This window comes from Papilio xuthus, unplaced genomic scaffold, assembly GCF_000836235.2.
Source record: "Papilio xuthus unplaced genomic scaffold, Pxut_1.1 DF829758.1, whole genome shotgun sequence".
Taxonomy (NCBI): domain Eukaryota; kingdom Metazoa; phylum Arthropoda; class Insecta; order Lepidoptera; family Papilionidae; genus Papilio; species Papilio xuthus.
Genome location: NW_013528891.1, coordinates 3387505 through 3408512, shown reverse-complemented (window position 1 = coordinate 3408512; position 21008 = coordinate 3387505). Strand labels below are relative to the sequence as shown.

Below are 21008 nucleotides of genomic sequence, written 5' to 3'. Positions count from 1 at the left end.
ACAATTTACATTGTTAGTGAAAATATCCGAACGCATTCTTTGTTATAAATAAAACAAGAAAATGACTTCCGTTTTTACATAAATTTAAAAAGATCACTAATTTAAAAACTCATCAATGGTATGTTGAGTGAGTGGATTAATGTTGCTTTCGTTTTTTTCTTTTCTTTTGATAATAAACTTATCTTATATTTTACTCTCGACTATTGTTAATGAAAAAGGTTAACTTATAAAATAGTTTTAAGACAATCTCTGACAACGATTTGCTAGACAAAGTAGGTCTTATAATAGCCTTTGTGAATATTGAAGAATGTTAAAAACAATCTTAATAAAGGGTTTTTAAACCAAAAAGTTTTAATAAGTTTTTATTATTTTACTAGCTGTCGCCCGCGACTCCGTCTGCGTGGATATATAAAAAAAACTTAATTAGTGTAGCCTATGTGGCCTTTCAGACTATGCGTATGCCAAATTTAATCGAGATTCGTTCTAGAGATATCTTCCATCCATCCATACACATGACATCCGTCTAAACGTTCGCATTTATAATATTAGTAAGTTAAATAAAAAAGCAGCTCTTCAAGGCATAAATTCGAAAAAAAAATAAAAAATGAATAAATAGTATCCTATGTCCGTCTCTGGCTCTCAGCTACCTCCTCAACAATTTTCAGGCATATCGGTAAAGCCGTTCTTGAGTTATAAATAGTGTAACTAACATGACTTTCTTTTATATATATATAACAGGTATAATAAAAAAAATATTACATGTCTCTAAAGAATTAAAATTATTTAATGACATTATTATGGTTAAATTAAATAATTTATAAATTTCGAAAAATCACTGGCAATCATTACATCGTAACGGATTACAATGAGGCATAAAACTTGATGTCTGTGCCTAAACAATATTAAAAAAAAACAAAACCGTACAACGTGTTAAGTTGAAAACGACTCTATAGCAAGGTAGTAAAATTGATAATCCTTTAACATACTTTTTTTTGGTCAATAAAAACACTGGCCACGCACAGATCGCCCCAGGCTTGGCACGGGCCGAGCTTTCTGCCTCTATAATGGAATGCCTAGAAATCTTTCTTGTATAATGTACGCTTGCTAATTTTTTTTTAATTGTTATCATTTTAAAATTATACGCATGTTTATTGGTATTTTTATATTAAGTTTTAATGTTCGTGTATAAATTTCAGTACCTGGATGACCGGTATTTTTTTTTAATTGTGTTTTTTTGGAAATTATATTTAAGTACGAATTACTAATAAAATGATGAAATATGAATAATATTTTTCGATCTTACCGATAGAGAAAGTTAAGTTTATGTTTATGTTGATTATCGATAAAACACGAATAAAATGACATTTTCTAAAAATGATTCCTAGCTAGATCGATTTGTCGCCCCCGAAACCCCCTACATGCTAAATTTTATGAAAATCATTGGAGCCGATTCCGAGATTCCAATTATATATATTTATTGCTCATTTAAAGATATAAGATATGATCAAATAATACTGGCTTGGTATATTTCTCCCCCAGTAATATCGTTTGAAGAGAAGTGTAAATGCGAGTAGAATAATTAAAATGCTACCCAAAGACAGAATTTCACTCGGACGAAGTCACGGGCACAGGTAGTATGAAATATATTTTAATAGGGTTTCTGAGGCTATCTTAAGATAAACAATCTTAAAATACTACACTGAATTATGTTAAGTACTCATTCAGTGACGGCAACGGTCTTCAATTAGTCCGTCACTAGCCAAGTTTATTAATCAATAAATGTACCGCTCGAGAGTTAAAATGCGTTCACTAAGGTGACTATATAATTACGTTCACGTATCATTGTCAACGCACTTATGATGCTATGTTAATGACTCACTTTTTATATCTTGGTTAAACATATTTTATTAGTAGCGTTGTTAAATGAACATTTGCTTGACCATGAATTGACAGTGAAACCATCCAACCAAGCAGCGCCATCTATCGAATTAAATTTTATGTATAAAAAAAATTGCGTGCGTTCCGTTTTGTAAATGTGCCGTGGATATCAGAATGGCAAATATGGCCTTTAAAAAAATTTCTTTTTTTTTGTCCGTGAATTGTGTGCATAAAACTTTTAACAGGACATTTAACAGTTATTATTAAGAAAACTTAATTTCAAAAATAAGTAAAATTTAAACATCTATTTAAATAATATTTAAAAAGACTTTATTAAAAACCTAATTATTAGTTAGTTATTTTTAACACAATTAAGAATTATAATATTTAAGATAATAAATTGAAGAGCGATGATATCACATTAAACAAAAAACATTGACGTCTATAAAAAAGGGATTGGCAAAGATCCGGCAGATTTCCGGTACTTATTGATGAGAACGTTGAACTTTTTTGCATAGTTTTTATATTGTATTACTTTATCTATACACCCACGTATACATGTATGGATACTAATACTACTTATAACTAAATAAAGATACGAAATTTTCCATAAATAAAATAGTATTTTTTGCGAATATATTTTTAATTGGTTACTAAAACTGTAATTAATGATTACTATCACTAAGTATGTGTTTTGTTTTGTTCTAGGTAAGCTGTGAGAAGAAATTAAAAGTTACAATTGTGTTATTAACAATTTTATTAGTAAAAATGACTTTTCGATGTGTCCCAACATTTCAATCGGTCTCCAACGATAGCAACGCTGCCTGGGTGAGTTTTGCAAAATCTTTTTGCTACTGGACAACAGATGGCGCTAAAAGCGTTTGGTTTCTCGTTTTTATCATATTTTTAAGACTTTTATTTATAGTTTTGAAATGAAAAATTAAAATATTACACACATAAAACGACTGAAATAAATTATACGAATAAATTAATTTGACATTCTTTCTGATAAGCGCCATCTACGATAAAAACTTATCATTATTTTTGAAGTTGATTTTTATTCTTTCTATTACTCAACGCTAGATGGAGTAACTTAAAGCTCTGTAACGTTGAATATAAAAATCGTCGGTTTACAGAAGTGAAAAAAAAATTGCGAGAATAGTATTTATCGGTATAAAATCTACTTTCGTATTCAATAAGACCTCATTCTTAATTTAATTTCCCCAATCACTTCAAAATGTAATATGAACACTAATTTATACTTTTTTTCTTGTTGACTCGCACATAAATATCTAGTTTTAATTTCTTTTAGTAAATTTAAAGCTAGATTATTTAATTATCATAATAACACTAATTTTAGAACTCATATCTTACTCTTACTAAAATTATAAATGGAGTTTATGGATATTTATTAGAAGGTATCTCCAGAATGGATTACCAGATCTTGTCGAAATTTGGTAGAAATGTAGAACATAGTCTGGAAGAACGCATGGACTACTAATTAAGATATTTAATGCCACGCGGAGGGAGTCGCGGGCTACAGCTAGTGTAATTTAAACGTAGGCGGTATCATATACCAAAGCAATCGTATTTAAGTCAACAGTTCATGTTCAGCCACTCGACGTATCAACGAAGTGACACTAACGCCCACTAGTGTCAATAGAAAAAACTATTCGACCATCCGGGTTTTAGTTATTACGTTATTCTATTCGTTGAACTTAAATTACTGACTTAGTTTATGAGACCAATATATCTTTATAAAACATATCGTCATCCCTGTCATTATCTTTGATTAAACAGAGATAACAATATGTTTTAAACGTTGTTTTTTTTTGTTAGAAAACCTAAGTGAATCGACATCACTAGTACAAAACATTTGTGCGAAATAAGATACGAGAAAGCATAATCGAAAGCACGAAAATGTTTGGGAAAGTATTTGTAACGTTATCGACAACATTTATACGAGATTTGTAGATCCCTAAAGGATGTAAACTAATACGACAAATCTCATACAAATGACATATTCATAATAGTCTTTTTGAGTCAAAAACATCGGGTTTTATATCGCTCGCAATTTCACTAAAGATACTGCAGTATACAATTTTATATGTCAAGAGGACATTATACCAAAGTAGATTAATCAGGCATCTACAAAGACATGCGCTTATTCTACCGAGCTGTTATAAAGTTTGAATCTTTTAATACCTGCCTATAAAAATATGTTGTTCTATATTGACAGAACATCAAATTGTAGATACATCTTGTTGACATGACCGTTGACCTCAACGCCCACAGAGTTATTAAATGTTTTGACTACGCACCGTTCAGTCGAGTCTTTTCTAAATCTATAAGTGTACTTATCTAAACATACTATTGACTACCTATACCCCTTTCCAATTTATATTTATCGAGCTGTTGTCGACTCCGTCCGGGCGGAATTAAAAAAAAATATTAGTACCCTGTGTGTTCTTCCAGACTTTGTTCTATGTCAAATTTCAGTGATATTCATGCAACTATACTGAAGATACCTTCAAAAATCCATACAAAATTTCGCAGTAAGATAATTTATCAAGTGTAACTTAATAATAATTTTGATTTAATTATAAGCTGTTTGCATAAAATACTTTAAAAATGTTTAAAAGAAAGCGCATGCATTGATAACTTATTTGCGAGGCTTTTACCGCGCTCGTTGAAATCTTTTGTTCTTGATAACTTAGAATATGAATAAGTTTGAAAGTAAAATCAATTAAAATAAATAAAACTTTCTAACTGAACTTTTCGAATAAGTTGAATTTACAGTCTTATTTGCTATTTATAAAAATAAAAAACAAAATACATATTACTTCTTAATAATTTTATAATTATACGCATATATCAAATTTGACTTGGTGATCTAAAACAAACTAAATTATGAAGGCTTACTAGCGCCCTCTTGTCAAAATCAAAACTGTCACAAGATCTTAATTGTACTATAGATAGATGTCTTCTCTTATATTTTATTTTAGTCATTTACTATCACCATGTAGGTTTTACATATTTTCGGCAGAACTTACTGCGATAGCAGCACCTCTCACCAGTTCAGATAAGCTTGTCCCACTATAGTATGTACAGTGGTGGAAATCCGCGGTGTTCTACTTACAGGAAAATTGCTTTGTACTTTACAAGGAGACAACACCGCCTCTTACAAATAACCAATTGGGTACAACTGACCGACTTTTTGTACATTAAATACTGCTTCATATTGGTTACTTTTCCGGTCTCAACGTGTAGGCTTTTATATTATATAAAATAAGAGGGCAAACGAGCAGCGGGAACATCAAGGTGTTCAACGACGCCCATGGACATCTGCAATGCCAGAGGAATCGCAGATGCCTTGCGGGCCTTCGAAAAGATGATAGTCTCGCTTCTTGAAGGACCCTAAGGACATACCATTTCACAACGAAGTTTCGCGAAAACCGCACGGTTGTAAATTGCCAGCCATCAATGTAGATAGACGTTCAAACAACTGTAGATTATATGGAACACCGCCAAATTCCCTGATTGTACACGTGTGTAGTGACCAAACAATAGCCTTACGAAGATACCGTAAGATATTAATGAGCTTTCAAAAACAACAGACAATAGTTTTTAAGACTATTAACGTCGTATACTCTAATAGATGATGAAAATCGATTATAATAATTGAACATCATTCTTTAAACATGCCAGACCTAAATATAATTCGTGAGATCGGCATTAGAGGTTAAATAGTCAAAATCTTACTAGGATTATAAACTAGCTGTCGCCCGCTACAATGTCCGGGCGGTATTAAAAAATCTAAATCAGTAGCCTACGTGTTATTCCAGACTATGTTCTTCGTTAATGCCAAATTTCAGCGAAATCCATAAAGGCGTTCTGCAGATACCTTCAAACAAATATCCATCCATCCATCTAAACATTCGCATTTATAATATTAGTAAGAAGTAAGATGCGAATATTTAGATAGATGGATGGATGGATGTTTGTAAGAAGGTAACTCCAGAATGGCTGTATGGATCTTGCTGAAATTTGACATAGATGTAAACATAGTCTGGAAGTACATATAGACTACTAAGTATAAGTTTTTTAATTCTATGCGCAAGTTTACTAACTTAAATAATGTAAAATTTTATAAAGTATCCTATTTATTTAAACGAAATATATTTTGTTTAGTACACCTGAAGTCAATTTATAAATAAAACCTAATTTCTTTTTCATTTTTACGCTTCTTTCAATGTTACATTGCCCAACTTTACAATATATTTAAATTTAAATAGTAATCGGATTGAATCATAAAAAATGCTTCCAAAGTTTTTTTTTAATCGAGCCTAATGTAAAAAAGCTACTGGCGAAAAAGTTATCTATAAAAAGCCAACTATATTCTGCCGATAATATTCTCGATTTCGAAATGTCGTAACAACCATAAGAATTGATTTTCGACCGTAAAATTTGACCCTAATGACAACATGTACTCGAGTCAAAATACCACCGTATAAATAATTACACGCACACATAAACAACCATGTAGTCACGGACGAATATTTCCTACCCGTTTTAGTGAAATGTCTTTTAACGTTCACAATGCGATTCGGTCTAAAATTGGTCATAAAAACATGCATACGTATCAAATTATAGCTCTTATGATGATAATTTAATGTACTATATTTGATCGTATGTGGGGATGGAATTAAATTCTTTGACTGTAGTCAAAATATGAGCGTATAATTTTACACACACTTATATAACCGGTATACACATATGAGTACACACATGTAAAGTACAATCAAACTGGTATATGAAAGAAACAATGTTATAGATTCGCGACGTGGTGCGAGAAGGAAGCTTTTTTTGTAGTACAGCTAAAAAATTAAGATAAAATTGTCGCTTTTTAAAATTAGGTCTTGTAATTATTGTTTTTCGTTCTTTACCTATACTAAGAATTACGAAAATAGTTTTTATTTTCGTCATTAAAGTTAACTTTTTAAAATTATGATTTTTTATCAGAATAACCATGAATGATACTGTAAACTAATAAAAATAGTACAAAAATTGTTTGCTTAATAGATACGTATTATCAATTAATCAAAAAAAAATTACAACATATCAAATGCGTATTTCAGCTTTCGTGTTTCATGTTCAATCTGTGAGTGTACTGCACACTCCCCAATCGCGTCCCGCCAGCGCGGCTGCTCGCGGCCACTCCATGTGATAGCCCCGAGCGACGCGCGCTCACGTGCCCCACAACACCGGCGCGCGGGAATTACGAATTCGAATTTAGAACAACTTTAGTTTTTAAAAAAATTGACAGTTTCTTTTTTTTAATTTCGTGTGTAATGTGCCAGTTTGTTTTTCTTAATTAGTAAGTGCATTTTTAGTGATTTAAATATAACATTGTGATTTAATTTTTTTTTTAATAATATTGGAAATTCAATACGATATAGTGTTTGTTTTTAATAAATGCAGTATTACGCGAGTAAACGAGGAGTAATTTTCTACATCAATAACGGGCAAGTAAACAATAACATTCTTAACGAAAAAGCGAGATGCAAATATAAGCTAGAGGGAGATAGACAAACAAATCTACGATCAAAAGAAAATAGAATTCTCATACAAAACGTAATGACGGTACAATAATCGTGTAAAAGTTCACGATTGCCCAACACTATTACAATAAACCGACCGATGTAATGAGATCTTAAGCAAATTAGTTTCTGGTAGAAATTGGTTCTACACTGAGGGGTCAAGTTAGACTGGTCGTGATAACGATCAGTCGATGATTTAGACCGCCTTAAACCGACAATGGTAACAGATAACCCCCAGCGGTTACTTACAATGTGACCAATTACATTAACTAAGCCAAGATGACCAAAATGAACGGTAACATCATTCCAAATATAAACGAAGAAAATCTATCCGTTAACGAGATATTTAACGATAATTCAATAATTAAAAACAAAAATAATTTCGATGTATACATAGATAATATTAATATAGAATTAAATAAATACAATAATAATAATAATAATTTAAAATTAATCGATAAAACAAATGAAGGCACGAAAAGAAAAACAAAAGACAAACGAATTGGAATCGATACAGATTACACAAAAACAGTGAGACTTGAATTAAGAGAAGACAATTGTATAATTGAATACAAAATGAACGATGAATTGAATAAGAACGGAACGAATGAAATAAATGAAGTACTCTCTTTGGAAAATGGCGATTTACATGAATATACTATAAAAGATAGCGATATAAGATTGGATACTAAAGTTGCTAATACCGAAGTGCTTGAACAAGGAGATAATGAATTTGTTAATGGACATCAAGAAGATAAGGTTAGTATTTATTAAAAAAAAACTAGGTATAAATGTAAAAATCATGTAGTTAACACTTTCGATGCCACCAGTATGCTTGGCGAGTATTTTACACAGGGATAATAGAGTCTTTCAGAGTGTTAAATTTATTTTAAATTTATAAGTACCTATTTAAAAGTGGAACGCTGCCAGTATCTTCAGAACTGTACCTAATGGGACTCTCTGTTATAATATATTAAAGTTAATTATTAAGTACATAGTAACTATTTGAAGTTTATAAAATTTATTATCAGTTTATAATATAACTAGTCGGATTATAAACTGATAAAACAGTTGGTCAATGACATGAGTTGACATCAACCTAAATACGAACTTTCCTATAACTACAAACTAATATTATAAATGCAAATGTTTGGATGGATGTTTGTTTGCAGGTATCTCCAGAACGGCTACATGGATCTTGCTGAAATTTAACATATATGTAGAACATAGTCTAGAAGATATAGGTTAATGATAAAGGTTTTTTAATACTGTGCAGACGGAGTCGCGGGCAACAGCTAGTTTAACTATAAAAATTATCGTCACACGAAACGATGTCGCAAACCGGTCAGCTTTTACGGGACAGTTTCGATTACGTAACGTTTAATGCTTTTTTATATTTTGTCTTGCAATTTAAAAATGCACTCGGTCGGTACATCAATGGTCGAAAATGTCATCGATAACTGAGGTAACAATATTCGATAATTTCGATTTTGTGAGCTTACTTATTTTATCGATGTTAAAATCGATACGTAACATCGATATGAAATATCGAACTAGTATATTGAAGTTATATGTATGTTATATTGAGTGTCGGCGGCTCAGGGGTCAAGCATTTGACTTGCAATCTGCAGGTCCTGGGTTCGAATCTCGCCATGTACCAATGTGTTTTTCGATTTCCGATTTACATATGTACATTTATCCGACGTACTTACGGTGAAGGAAAACATCGTTATGCTGCACATATCTGAGAAGAAATTCAAAGATATGTGTGAAGTCAACCAACACGCACTTGGCCAGCGTGGTTGACTATGGCCGAATCACCATTAACTTAGGGTAGGCTCCGAGCCCCTCGGTGGGGACGTATAGAGAGCCGATGATGATATTGAAGTTATATTTAACTCTACATACCATTGACTTGGTTTTGTCCGCGACTTCGCGTTCTTCCCGTGTACTACTCGTACATATGCTGTTCTGGATATATCCTCTAACAGACAAACACCCAAACTATTGCATTTCAATGTATCGAATAACACGACTATCTTGCTCACGTGATAAACAATTGAAAATCAAAGATGGAATTTCTATTCGTCGATGTTGCCAGGATTATAAATTACAATCACCCAATTAATGGTAAATTCAGGTCCGGTAAATTACCATATACTTACGTAGTCTATTATCAAAATTGTAGCTTATTCTTTTTTATCTTCTTCCCAATTTCAGGCAAAACAATTGTGATATGGTCTCAATTATTATATTAAATCTTATACTAATTGAAAAGAGAATTTATATATATATTAATGCTAGTCGTCGCCCGCGATTACGTCCGCGAGGAATTAAAAAAAAAAACTTAATTAGTAGCCTATGTGTTCTTCCAAACTATGTTCTACATTTATGCCAAATTTCAGATCCATGCAGCCGTTCTGAAATTACCTTTAAACAAACATCCATCTATCTGAACTTTCGGATATATATTAGTAAGTTAATATAAAATTCTTAAACTCTAACCAACTTTGACACAAACTACGGTCACCGGAATGGCCAAGAGACATTTCATAACATCGATAGTGGCCACAATACTTGCGATCTGGCACAGATAAGGTCCCAGTCTATTCATTGACCCCCACGAATGTTTACAATAGACCTACAATGCGGAAGGATCGTCGATTTCATTAGCAGTTCCGGGTTCGATTTAAGTAAAAGTCGCTGAAGATCAAACAGATAAAGTTGAAAGAACTTACAACGGTTCTGTGGTGCTCTGACAAACCACGACAATGGTCTTGGATGTCTTGGAGAGTTGGTATTTCGAATTTAATTAATGACTAGCCGTTGAGTCTTTATACGATTGCTTCAAGAGTGCCATAATGTAGATGTTTCATTCTTAATTTACACTATGGAACCCTTAGTGAGTACTTTAAGGCTCTGAGTAAGACATATTATTTAATATGGAACTAATTCTTATTGATAATTAATAATAAAAAATTGTGTCCTAATGAAAAATATAAAAGCATTTCAAAAGGTCATTCATTTTATGGTCCTCCGAGTCAGATAATATCTGTACTAATATTATAAATGCGAATGTTTGAACGTATAAATTGATAAATGGATCCAGAACAGCTGCACGAATCTCACTGTTGGCATAGAAATAGGACATAGTCTGGAAGAACACAGGCTGTTAATTAAGTTTCAATTCCGTGATACGGAGTTCTGGGCGACAGCTAGTTAAGATATAAAGAAACAAAAATCGTCTAAGAGATAACAAAATTTCTTTAATATTAATTATCAATAAACCGCTACAGCCTAGTGTGGGCGATAAACACAAAACATCGAGATGTCAATAATTTAGAAAGTCGGGAAGGCCGGAAACGCGAATCGGACTATAATATAACCGTGAAATTCCACCAGCGTGACACTTGTATTGTTGTCCCTCTTTTCTCAATAAGAAAGATAGAGATGACGATATGTGGCAATGCAAGTTGTAGTCGAAACCAGACAGTAAGATTCAAACTTTACAGCAGCTCATGGTTAGCTGCGATCTTGACTCCGCATAACAGAGCCAGGCCCTGGTTGTCCCTTTACGTAATGACGACACAATTGTGAGCCGGTTTAAAGTTTGGATGGAACAATACAACGTAGATTATGTTATTAATGAATGAATTTCTTGGAAGAAAATAAACTACGTTGATTTTTGCGGTTTTTCTGTCGTTTTTTCTTGAGAAAAAAACCGACTTTCTCATTGATAAGATTCTGAAGAAAGCTTTAAGAATATTGATAATTAATCGTACATAAACTTTGTCAATACGAATAGCTATGCATTCTTTTAGGTAAAAAATTGCGTTGTAAAACAAACTAAGTAAAATGACGCCTAATTTTTGTCCTTAATTTACATCCCTGTATATTATCCTAATCTTATTAATATTATTATATAAATTCGAATGTACGGATGGATGGATGTTACAAGGTACTGGATGTTACAAGGTGAACTGCTGCATGTATCTCCTTGTAATTTGACATAGATGTAGAACATAGTCTGGACTAAGTTTAAGACTAATTAAGTTTTTTTTTTTTAATTCAACGCGGACAGAGTCACGGGCTACAGCTAGTTAGTAATATCATGGTTTTAATAATACGTAATACTAAAAACTTGGTACATACTTAACATATACATACGTGGCCCACATACGAGCAACCTTTAAGACATGCCGACGTATTTTTACGCTCAGTCGAGTTGACCAACAAATATCTTGTTTAAATTACACATTCAAAAAACATTTTCATTCGTGGGGTTAAATGTCAATTAAAATGAATGAAATATACCATTTTATTTTATATGTTTACGTGTAAAACATTAGCTGAATGGATATTGTTTAGATGGATGGATGGATGTTTGTTTGAACGTATCTCCGGAACGGATCAATGGAATTTGATAAAATTTGGCATAAATGTATACCATAGTCTGAAAGAACATAGACTACTCATTTTTTTTTTTAAATTGGCGCGAACGGAGTCGCAGTTGACACCTTTTTGGCATTAAATTGGAATAGTCTGGAAGAACACATAGGCTACTTATTAAGTTTTTTTTAATTAAAACATTAACGGAGTCGCAGGCTACAGGTATTCTGTTATGAGACATTTATTTCAAAGCTTTCTCTTTAAATAAAAACTAATTATCAATACGTAAAAGTGAAACTAGTCTTAATTAAGATCAATTAATTTATTGACATTAGGCTATCTTGTTTTTTTACTCTTTTATAACCAGCCTATGATCTTATGATAGATAAAAAAGATTGCGAAAAGTTTTTATTACTTACTATTCTATTCTAATTTTAATTTAATAGCTGTCCGCTCGCAACTCCATTCGTGCGGAATAAAAAAAACAACTTAATAAGTAGCCTATGTGTTCTTCCAGACTATGTTCTATGCCAAACTTCAGCGAGATCCATGCAGCGGTTCTGGAGATACCTAATAACAAACAACCAAACATTGGCATTTATAATATTAGTAAGATGACGTATAATCTATAATAAAAAAATATACAAACGTCACTATCTAAATATTGAGAAATAATTTAAATGTAACGTAATTTATTTTATAACTTCGTATGTTTTATACTTTTATATCAACGTTCAAAATGTGAGTTGTAGGTACTTTTATTTGTAATTTTTACGAAATTAAAAGCTAATATTCAAACAAGCTTTACCAAGCTTGAAATGGTTGATGAAAGCTTTTTTATTCAGTTACGACAAAACAGCTTAAAGCTTTTTTGTCGTAAAGTAACTTTAATATAATAAAATAAATTGTTATTCTTAAATTGCACTACTTATTTTTGACATTAAGTATATAAATACTTATGTTATATAAGTAAAGATGGACCAATAATAAGATTAATCTTATTAATTATATAAATGCGAATGTTTAGATGGATGGATGTTTATTTGAAAGTATCTCCAGAACGGCTGTATGGATTTTGATGAAATTTGGCATACATATAGAACATAGTCTTGAAGAACACATAGGTTATTTAATCTACGCGACAGTAGTCGCGGTCGTCATTTAGTCATTTATAATTAAGACTGTCTCAATTCAATTTTGCAACAAGCAATGTCACACTAGATGTGTTAAGCATCGAATATGAACCTGTCGCCGTACGATAATAGTTCTTACAACGTTGTATTAAGTGTGATTATCGTAGGAATATTTAAAATAGAGTTTGTAGATGTTTGTATCGTTTAGTTGTTTCAAAAAGGTCGCTTACGTCGGTTACTAGTTGCGATGTAAGACACCCACGCATGACTACGCCTCTACTGTGTATAGGTTTCACAATAAAATTCTTACTAATGGTTCTCGAATTAAAAATAAACATTTCGAGAAACAACTCGATCGTATTATTTAAACGCGATGAAATAGCTTGCTAAAAGGATTTTTATTCAACAAAAGAGTATGGTTTAAGTTGCTTTTGGAAATGAAATAAATAGTAAATAGTAATTATTACAAGAATGTAACCAAAATTAATTATATTTTATGAATAAATTTAATGACATTTATAAACGTAATATTTTTTTATTAATATACATTGATTAAGTTAGCTTACAATTAAAATATGAGGATCTAGAATTACTGTTTTCCAAATTCGAATTTCATTAATCGAGTTATATTCGAGAACATATAGTAAAATCGTTTTAATAGACCATTGGTCGAATAACAATAATATATGGCCGGTTCATTTCGGATACTTCCATTGTATTTTTTACATACAGACTGACAAGTATTTGATAAATAGCATAGCTATATCTCATCTAGTAGCTTTCTGATACAAAAGAATACACTATATCAAGCTATAGATTGGATAAGATCGGTAAATATTAATATATCTCTATCATTAATACTTCATAGCTTGGTGGTTAAAACAAGCAATAGGTGGATTCAATTCTCAAAGCAAAAAAAAATTCTTGTAAACAAACTATTCAGTGCTTCAAGAAACAACTTTCTTGAACTTTGTTGAAAAAGTACATAATTTTTTTTTATTATAAAGATATCTGTTTGCATAAAACTGGCCAGTAACTCGGTCACACTAAAAATATTTTACATCTTTGTAACATTAAATGGCCATAATTGCCAACTATCTAACCTTTATCGTAACATATGCACTCAGATATTTAAATAGTAACTACTATAATTACCTGATTACTAACATTTACTGTAACATACTACTGAGCTAGTGAATCAGAAATTAAAATATAATAATTACCATAAATACCAATACTAACGTTTACTGTAACACACCCGTAACATACTCATAAGTTTGAATAGTATTATAAATACCTTATCGCTAACGTTAACCGTAACATGCTTAGTATTGAGCGTGAGTGCTGCCAATCTGAATGTAGGAATCTAATCGATGCATTAATCCTGCCGCAACCATTGTCAGGACCGGTCGTATCTCTTAATTGAACTCGCGACTATGGCGCAATTGCAAGCTTAGATGCAATTTTCACTGCGACTAACTACGTGACTGTTTTCTTCTGGTGTCGCGTGTCATTTTTCCACTGGCGCGACCGTTATTCAGAGAAAGCTGTAATCGCAGCTAATCGTTAAGTAGAGAACTTAATCTCAGATTTTGTTCATGACGTAATAATGTGCATCATTTATTTTGTTTTTTTTTTTAATAAGTGTATCCTATTTTTGTTACTTACACTACAATCGGCATATTTATAAAACAATTGAATCTTACTAATATAAATGCGAATGATTGTTGTTTTGTTGAATGGATGTTTGTTTGCGACAAGGTATCTTCAGAACGGATGGATGGAATTCTTAAAAATTAGACCTAGATGTTGAAGTTAAGTTTTTTTTTCTAATTCCGCGCAGTCTGAGTTGCGGTCGATGCCTAGTAAAAAAATAATTAAGACAGGTAATACCTATTTTCTAATTTATTGACCAGTAGCTCGTTTAGTTAATTGTCGATACCTTTTTAAATTGGTATCACCTCGTCACCGTCGCCGCGACCCTGTACTTTAGGAGTCATTTCAATATGATCCGCTTTTGATTTATGACATGTTACATACAAATTTCGTCAGGCGTTGCGTATCCCAGAACTTGAGATAGCTAGGGTGACCATGCTTTTTATACTTTAATTAGGGATTATTCGTGTAACGTATCATGTAATGAACAATTTAAAATGTCTGTTGTCTATCTAAAAACTTACCTATCAAACCAATTTATTTTCATTTATTTCATGTAACAGTAGGTAACACATATTACGTTGGAAAATATACGACGTGTGCACGTACCCAGTGTCGCACTATCGGGCGGTCAAGTTTGTCGCTATGCGCAGCACGGCGTTAAAGTCGTCAGTGTGATTAATTCTCAGTATTTAGTCTTAATAAGTCTTGATTTACATTTAACTTAACTAACGGTTGCAAAAGCAATCGAGAATTATGTTCGATTATTTTTAAATACCGATTAATACAAAATCATATTAATAATTTTAGATCTATCCAAAAGAATAAATATTTAAGCAAGGTTTCATTGCAAATTTATAATCTAGCGAGTTAATCACTCATTTTTCTCCTTTCATATTACACAAACTTTCGTGAGACATTATAATAAACTTATATAAAAACGGCTAAACACTCACGTATATTCGTTCGATGGTGGCACCGACTAGTGTCGAGCCCAACGGAAGCCCTTTATCAAGGTGAGTGGCACTGGTATTTGGATATGGTATTGGTATTGGATTACTTCGCAGACGCGGCCCGCCCCCGAACGAATATATGTCAGTGTTTAGCCGTTTTTATATAAGTTTTCCCTACTTTCGTTATAAAAATAATTCATGTCCCATAAAAAAGTTACAACGCATGGTTACCCGATATACATACTTGCCCATACGTATAGAAAGTTGCTCCCAAATCAAACGGCTTGTCAACATTGCACAACTAAACAACGGATGTTGCGTTGTAAAAAATGTCCATCGGTACAAAACTAGTATCAAAATATCGGTTAATTGTATTTGAAATTACTTTTCTGATAGCAAATCGTATTTTTGTAAAATGAAATAGTAACTACGGTTTTATATCGCGAAGCGGGTTATTCTGGTTTATAAAATTTAGGCATAGATAGGACAATTTTTTTTTATTAAACCACAGACAAAACTACCATTAAGTTTTTTTTTTTGCATAATGTTTGGAAGGATTAAATGAAATTTTAAATTTTAAATTTCGAAGCTATCGCTTTTGGAAAATCGTGGTAAAGCGAGTAATAAAAAAAGTATACGTTCCTAACGAGGACAAACTCAGCGTCTTATAAAAACTTTTTTAACTTTTATCTCCAGAAAAGCTCAACGGATGTGTATGAAATTTGACATGCATGTAGAACACCTGAAAGAAAACATACGCTACTACTAAGTTTTTTTTTTATTCTACGGACGGAGTCGCGGGCGACAGCCATTGTATAAATCAGAGATAGGAATGTTTGCATCGTATGATAAACCCATATGACACACATTTAAACAACCTGTTCAAAAGACAAAGCGTTTTAGACATCGTGCGTCGAATAGATTGCTTGTAATAACTCATTAAATCAACGCCGGCAATTTCCTCCGAATCAGCTGACCACATTGGGCGTTGCGGAATCAATCACTGCCTTCCGAGAACTTAACGGGCTATGTACCGGCGCGGCTTTCTTTCTTGTTGCGTTCCTTTTTCGAAATAATGCAATTAAATTATCTTTTTTTTTCTGTGGCAGTGGTAATCGTTTTTCAGTCGATATCTATGGTATTATATGTTGCCAGTGTTATATGACATTAGGTTGGAATAAAAAAAATAAATCGATTTCAGTTGCGAGAACTGCCAGTTAGAAATTACCCGATAATGTGTTCCTTACTTTTTATTGACACTTATAAAATATAAAAACACTAGCCGTCGCACGCCACTCCTTACACGCGTAAATAAAAAAAAACTTACTAAGACTATGTGTTCTTTCTGACTATATTCTACATCTGTGACAAATTACATCGACATCCGCTGAGCCGTTCTAGAGATATACCTTCTAATAATTAATATTAGTAAGATATCCTAAAAAAAAAATTCAATTCAAAAGCTTAATTCATATAAAATGTCATTGTATTTAGTAGATAATGAATCCAATAGAGAAATTATCACACTATAACTAAATAACTTTATATTGATCTGTATTTAGTAAGAATGGGACACAATAGATGCGTGCGCACGACTATCCCAATGACCTGTGGACCTCGGGCTACCCGGAGGCTATTCTATACATAAACAGTATAACATTCGATGTATTTGATGCCGTGAATGGAAGCATTACTTCTTAACGCCCAGTGTATAGCACCTTTATGGCAAAGAGTTTTGTTTCTAAAACCTTATATTTTTTTGTGATTTATTAAATAGTAAATACCTTTTATTAATAACTCTAATAAATATTAAAGAGTAGCAAATTATGTAAAAATACTTATCGTTTGAATAATAGCAACACCAATATAGTTTTCGAACGTCATTAGACAAATAGAATTCGCATTTCCGCGGGGCTGTCAACGTTCGGCACCCCGCCATTTTGCCTGAGGCGATACGACCAATCGGCGGGCGTTCTTTATTCAAAAAAACGCCAGAGGCAACACTTTTTTATTTTTCTATTCATTTACTAGCACCATTGTATTTATTAATTGGTCAATACTCACTCGACTGAAGAGTTCGTTTATTAAAATGACATAATTTAAGCCGATTTAAAAGTACTTATTTTATTTAAAAAAACGTAAATTTAGGGCACATTGTTCGTTTTACGTCTACTAAAGTCCTGATCAAAGTTGACGAACTCTAGCAATATAAATATAGCTGTAAATTCTATCCAAAATACTATTGTACACACGGGAACAAATAATGGTATTATATCAATACCCTTTTTTGTTTTTTTTATATATCATAAGTTGGCAAAGAAGCGAGCGGCCACCTGGAATCGCTGTAATAGCGAACTGACCGTTGACCATAGACATACGCAATTGCTTATGCGTTACCTACCTTTAATCGACGGAGGAGAGGATGCACAAAATGAAAATATTTTACCTTTCCATGAATCCTCTTGTCCTGAAAGTCCACTTGCATTTCCCAAGGGAAAGAGGACTAAATTAGGCTTCCGGGACGCACACTCATCAGACGAAACGCGAAAGTGCTTCCATTTAAGGCCTGTCTCCTGTGTGATCGTGGTACACCGGGCGAGCCGGGACAATTCGTGCATAGATGTTAAAGCGGGCTCTACCACTATTTTGTTTATTTTTCGCGCTATTTCCTATGTGCTGTATATATTCTCTTCCCCAATAACAGTGTAGGCGCAATTTAGAAATCCTCTGAAGGGTCGCTAAATAACGGATATTGAATAAAGTGACTGAATTACACTAGCTTACGAGGGGGAAATCTGGGTTGTCATATTTCCAAATTCTATACAAACTATTTTATAAACGTAAAAATTGACAACAATCTTTAAATATTAAAAAAAAGAATAAAAATAAGGTAATTTAATTATTCTAATTTTAGCTACCGAAAATGACAGACCACTGTTTACAATTTTCTTTTAAGTTTATAAACCAAGATATTTTATAATTGTGGCATTCATTATTTACAACATATTTGTTAAAAAAAATATTAAATAATACGATTGTTATATTTATTTAATGAATTAGTGAAAACCCATACGTAAAAATGGCTTTAATAGTTTTTAATTTTTCAAACAGACTGATTAAGTACTTTGTAGAGACAAGAATGCAATAAAAACATAAAACTGTACTTCATATTTTATTCTAAACTAGCTGTCGCCTGCGATTCCGTCCGCGAGGAATTAAAAAAACTAAACTAGTAGCCTATGTGTTCTTACAAAGTATGTTTTACATGTATGACAAATTTTATCGAGATATGTGCAGCCGTTCTGTAGATACCTTCAAGCATACATCCATCTAAACATTTGTATTTATAATATCAGTGAGATGTAAGATAAAATAACGGCTGTAGTAAAAATTATTATTATTATGTAATCATTTACATAAGAAGAGAGCATCGAAGCGTAATATTAGCTTGCTAACTAACCCATACATAATAGCAATTGTTGTACAATTGAGTGATCGCCAATCATCGTACATCGTCTCTACATACTAATTAACGTTCACTAGGGGTGGGGTACACAACTACTATTTGTTATCGATGTGAATTCGAATCGAGTTTAGTTCGATTCATTTATTGTTCGAGTTGCTACTTAATTATGTTTGTACGAATTTACTTTCATCAAGACTTTACAAGAGTTTGGCTTAAAAACTGGCCATTAACGAGAGGACTGTTGAAATATTTTAGAAGAAAATAAACAACATAAAAAACTACTATAAAATAAGCGTCCCAGACGTAGACTTTCAGGGTTAAAAGCTTTTTATTTTCTACATGTATGGCAAAGCGATGTTCAAGATAAAAAGTAATTACCACGGCCATAGGTGACGTTAGATTGTCTCTTATCATGAACACATTTATGTTTCGTTTCTAAAAAGATTTAACAAAACCAGATAAGAAAATCGGGGACAATCGAAGATTTAAAAGTTTTTAAAATCTTGACAAATATTCTAATTTATCAACTCGTCAAAAATGTTACAAAAACTGTTTTGGATTTATTTTTTGCCATAGGTAAATGTGTAATAAAAAAAAAGTTTTGGCTGAACGTAACACAAGTTCCCTCACCATGTATTTTCATTTAAAAAAAAAGTTTATTTTAAAAATTCGCACTTAGTAAGTGCTTTAATATAGAGGGTCGCGCGTTAGTGAATCTGAGAGCGAATGTCCCCGAGGGCGGTTGAACCGCCCTCCGGCAGTTTGCCGCGAGACGTCAACGCGCGTGTGTGTCGACACCAATCTGTCAAGTCACATCACTAGTTACGACCGCGAATCGTAAATTGACGTCTATTTTGATTATTACCGTAATTCGTGAATTATTTTTATTACTGTGATTCATTTCTTTTTTTTATATCGATTTTATTTGTTTAATCGATTTTCGAGAAATTTCTTTTGTGACATTGAAAAATAAAAAAAAATAATAATACGTTGACTACGGTATTTGAGGTTTTTAAAGTCTTTATCATTTATTCTACCTAGTATATTACAAAAATAAACAAAATTGTTTAAATTATAATAAAAATTACTGATAATAAAATTTATATCAAGCCATAGTTTAATTATTTTTGAGCTATCAACGTAACCGTTTTCATTAACCGTGAATAATCAATTATGTATCGTTATTTGCATAATAATATAGTATATTAATTAACCTATACGCTATTAATTTGATAACGTGGATTAATGAAGATATTGGCTTGTGCCTACATTCCACGAAATAGGAATAGTAACAATTAAAAATATTAATTGAATTAGATAAAGATTAATAACACTCGTAAAACGTTATAATACAGTCTGTTATAAAATAATTAATGGTAGGCATTCCAAGTTTAAAGTAGCAATTTAAAAAGCAATCAGTAACCAAACGCGACGGGAGCCGTCCGCCTCTCAAGGGACCGGTAATTGTCCGATATTCGAAATTCGATTTACATATACGGTTTTTTTTCATTTACTTTCACTTCACTAAAGTAACAACGTAGTGTCAGCCAGTGTCATCGATATTTTTAATCGTTGTCAAAATAATCGATTAAAAGAAATGTATTAGAAATAAATTTGTGAGATTTGACAAAAGTTAGATTATCTTTTGTTTTGTGCGAATTGTGACCGAAAAACTGGCGGTGGCGTACGTGGATTTATCCAGTGTGATTGAGGTGCAGGTAAATAATTTTTTTTTTTATTTGTATTTAGTAATAATGGGACACATGACATGGGGGAAAATAAGGTTGATAACAAAATTATTTTATAATGTGTTTGTAGAATGGTAAACCATAGTAAATCAGACATAATATCGATTTATTTTTCACACAAATTCAAAATTAAAATATCTCTCGATGAGCATCCAATATAGAAATTGAATTCATTCTTACACCAT

At 32.1% G+C, this 21008-nt stretch overlaps 1 protein-coding gene across 1 annotated transcript in view; it reads left to right on the top strand.

Annotated features, from left to right (window-relative positions):
* Positions 1–8054: 8054 nt before the first annotated feature.
* Positions 8055–21008, top strand: part of TfAP-2 (transcription factor AP-2) — a 28065-nt gene continuing 15111 nt past the window's right edge. The window contains exon 1 of the mRNA XM_013312941.1: positions 8055–8237. Coding sequence (XP_013168395.1) covers positions 8055–8237 — 183 coding nt within the window. The remainder of the gene's footprint in view (positions 8238–21008) is intronic.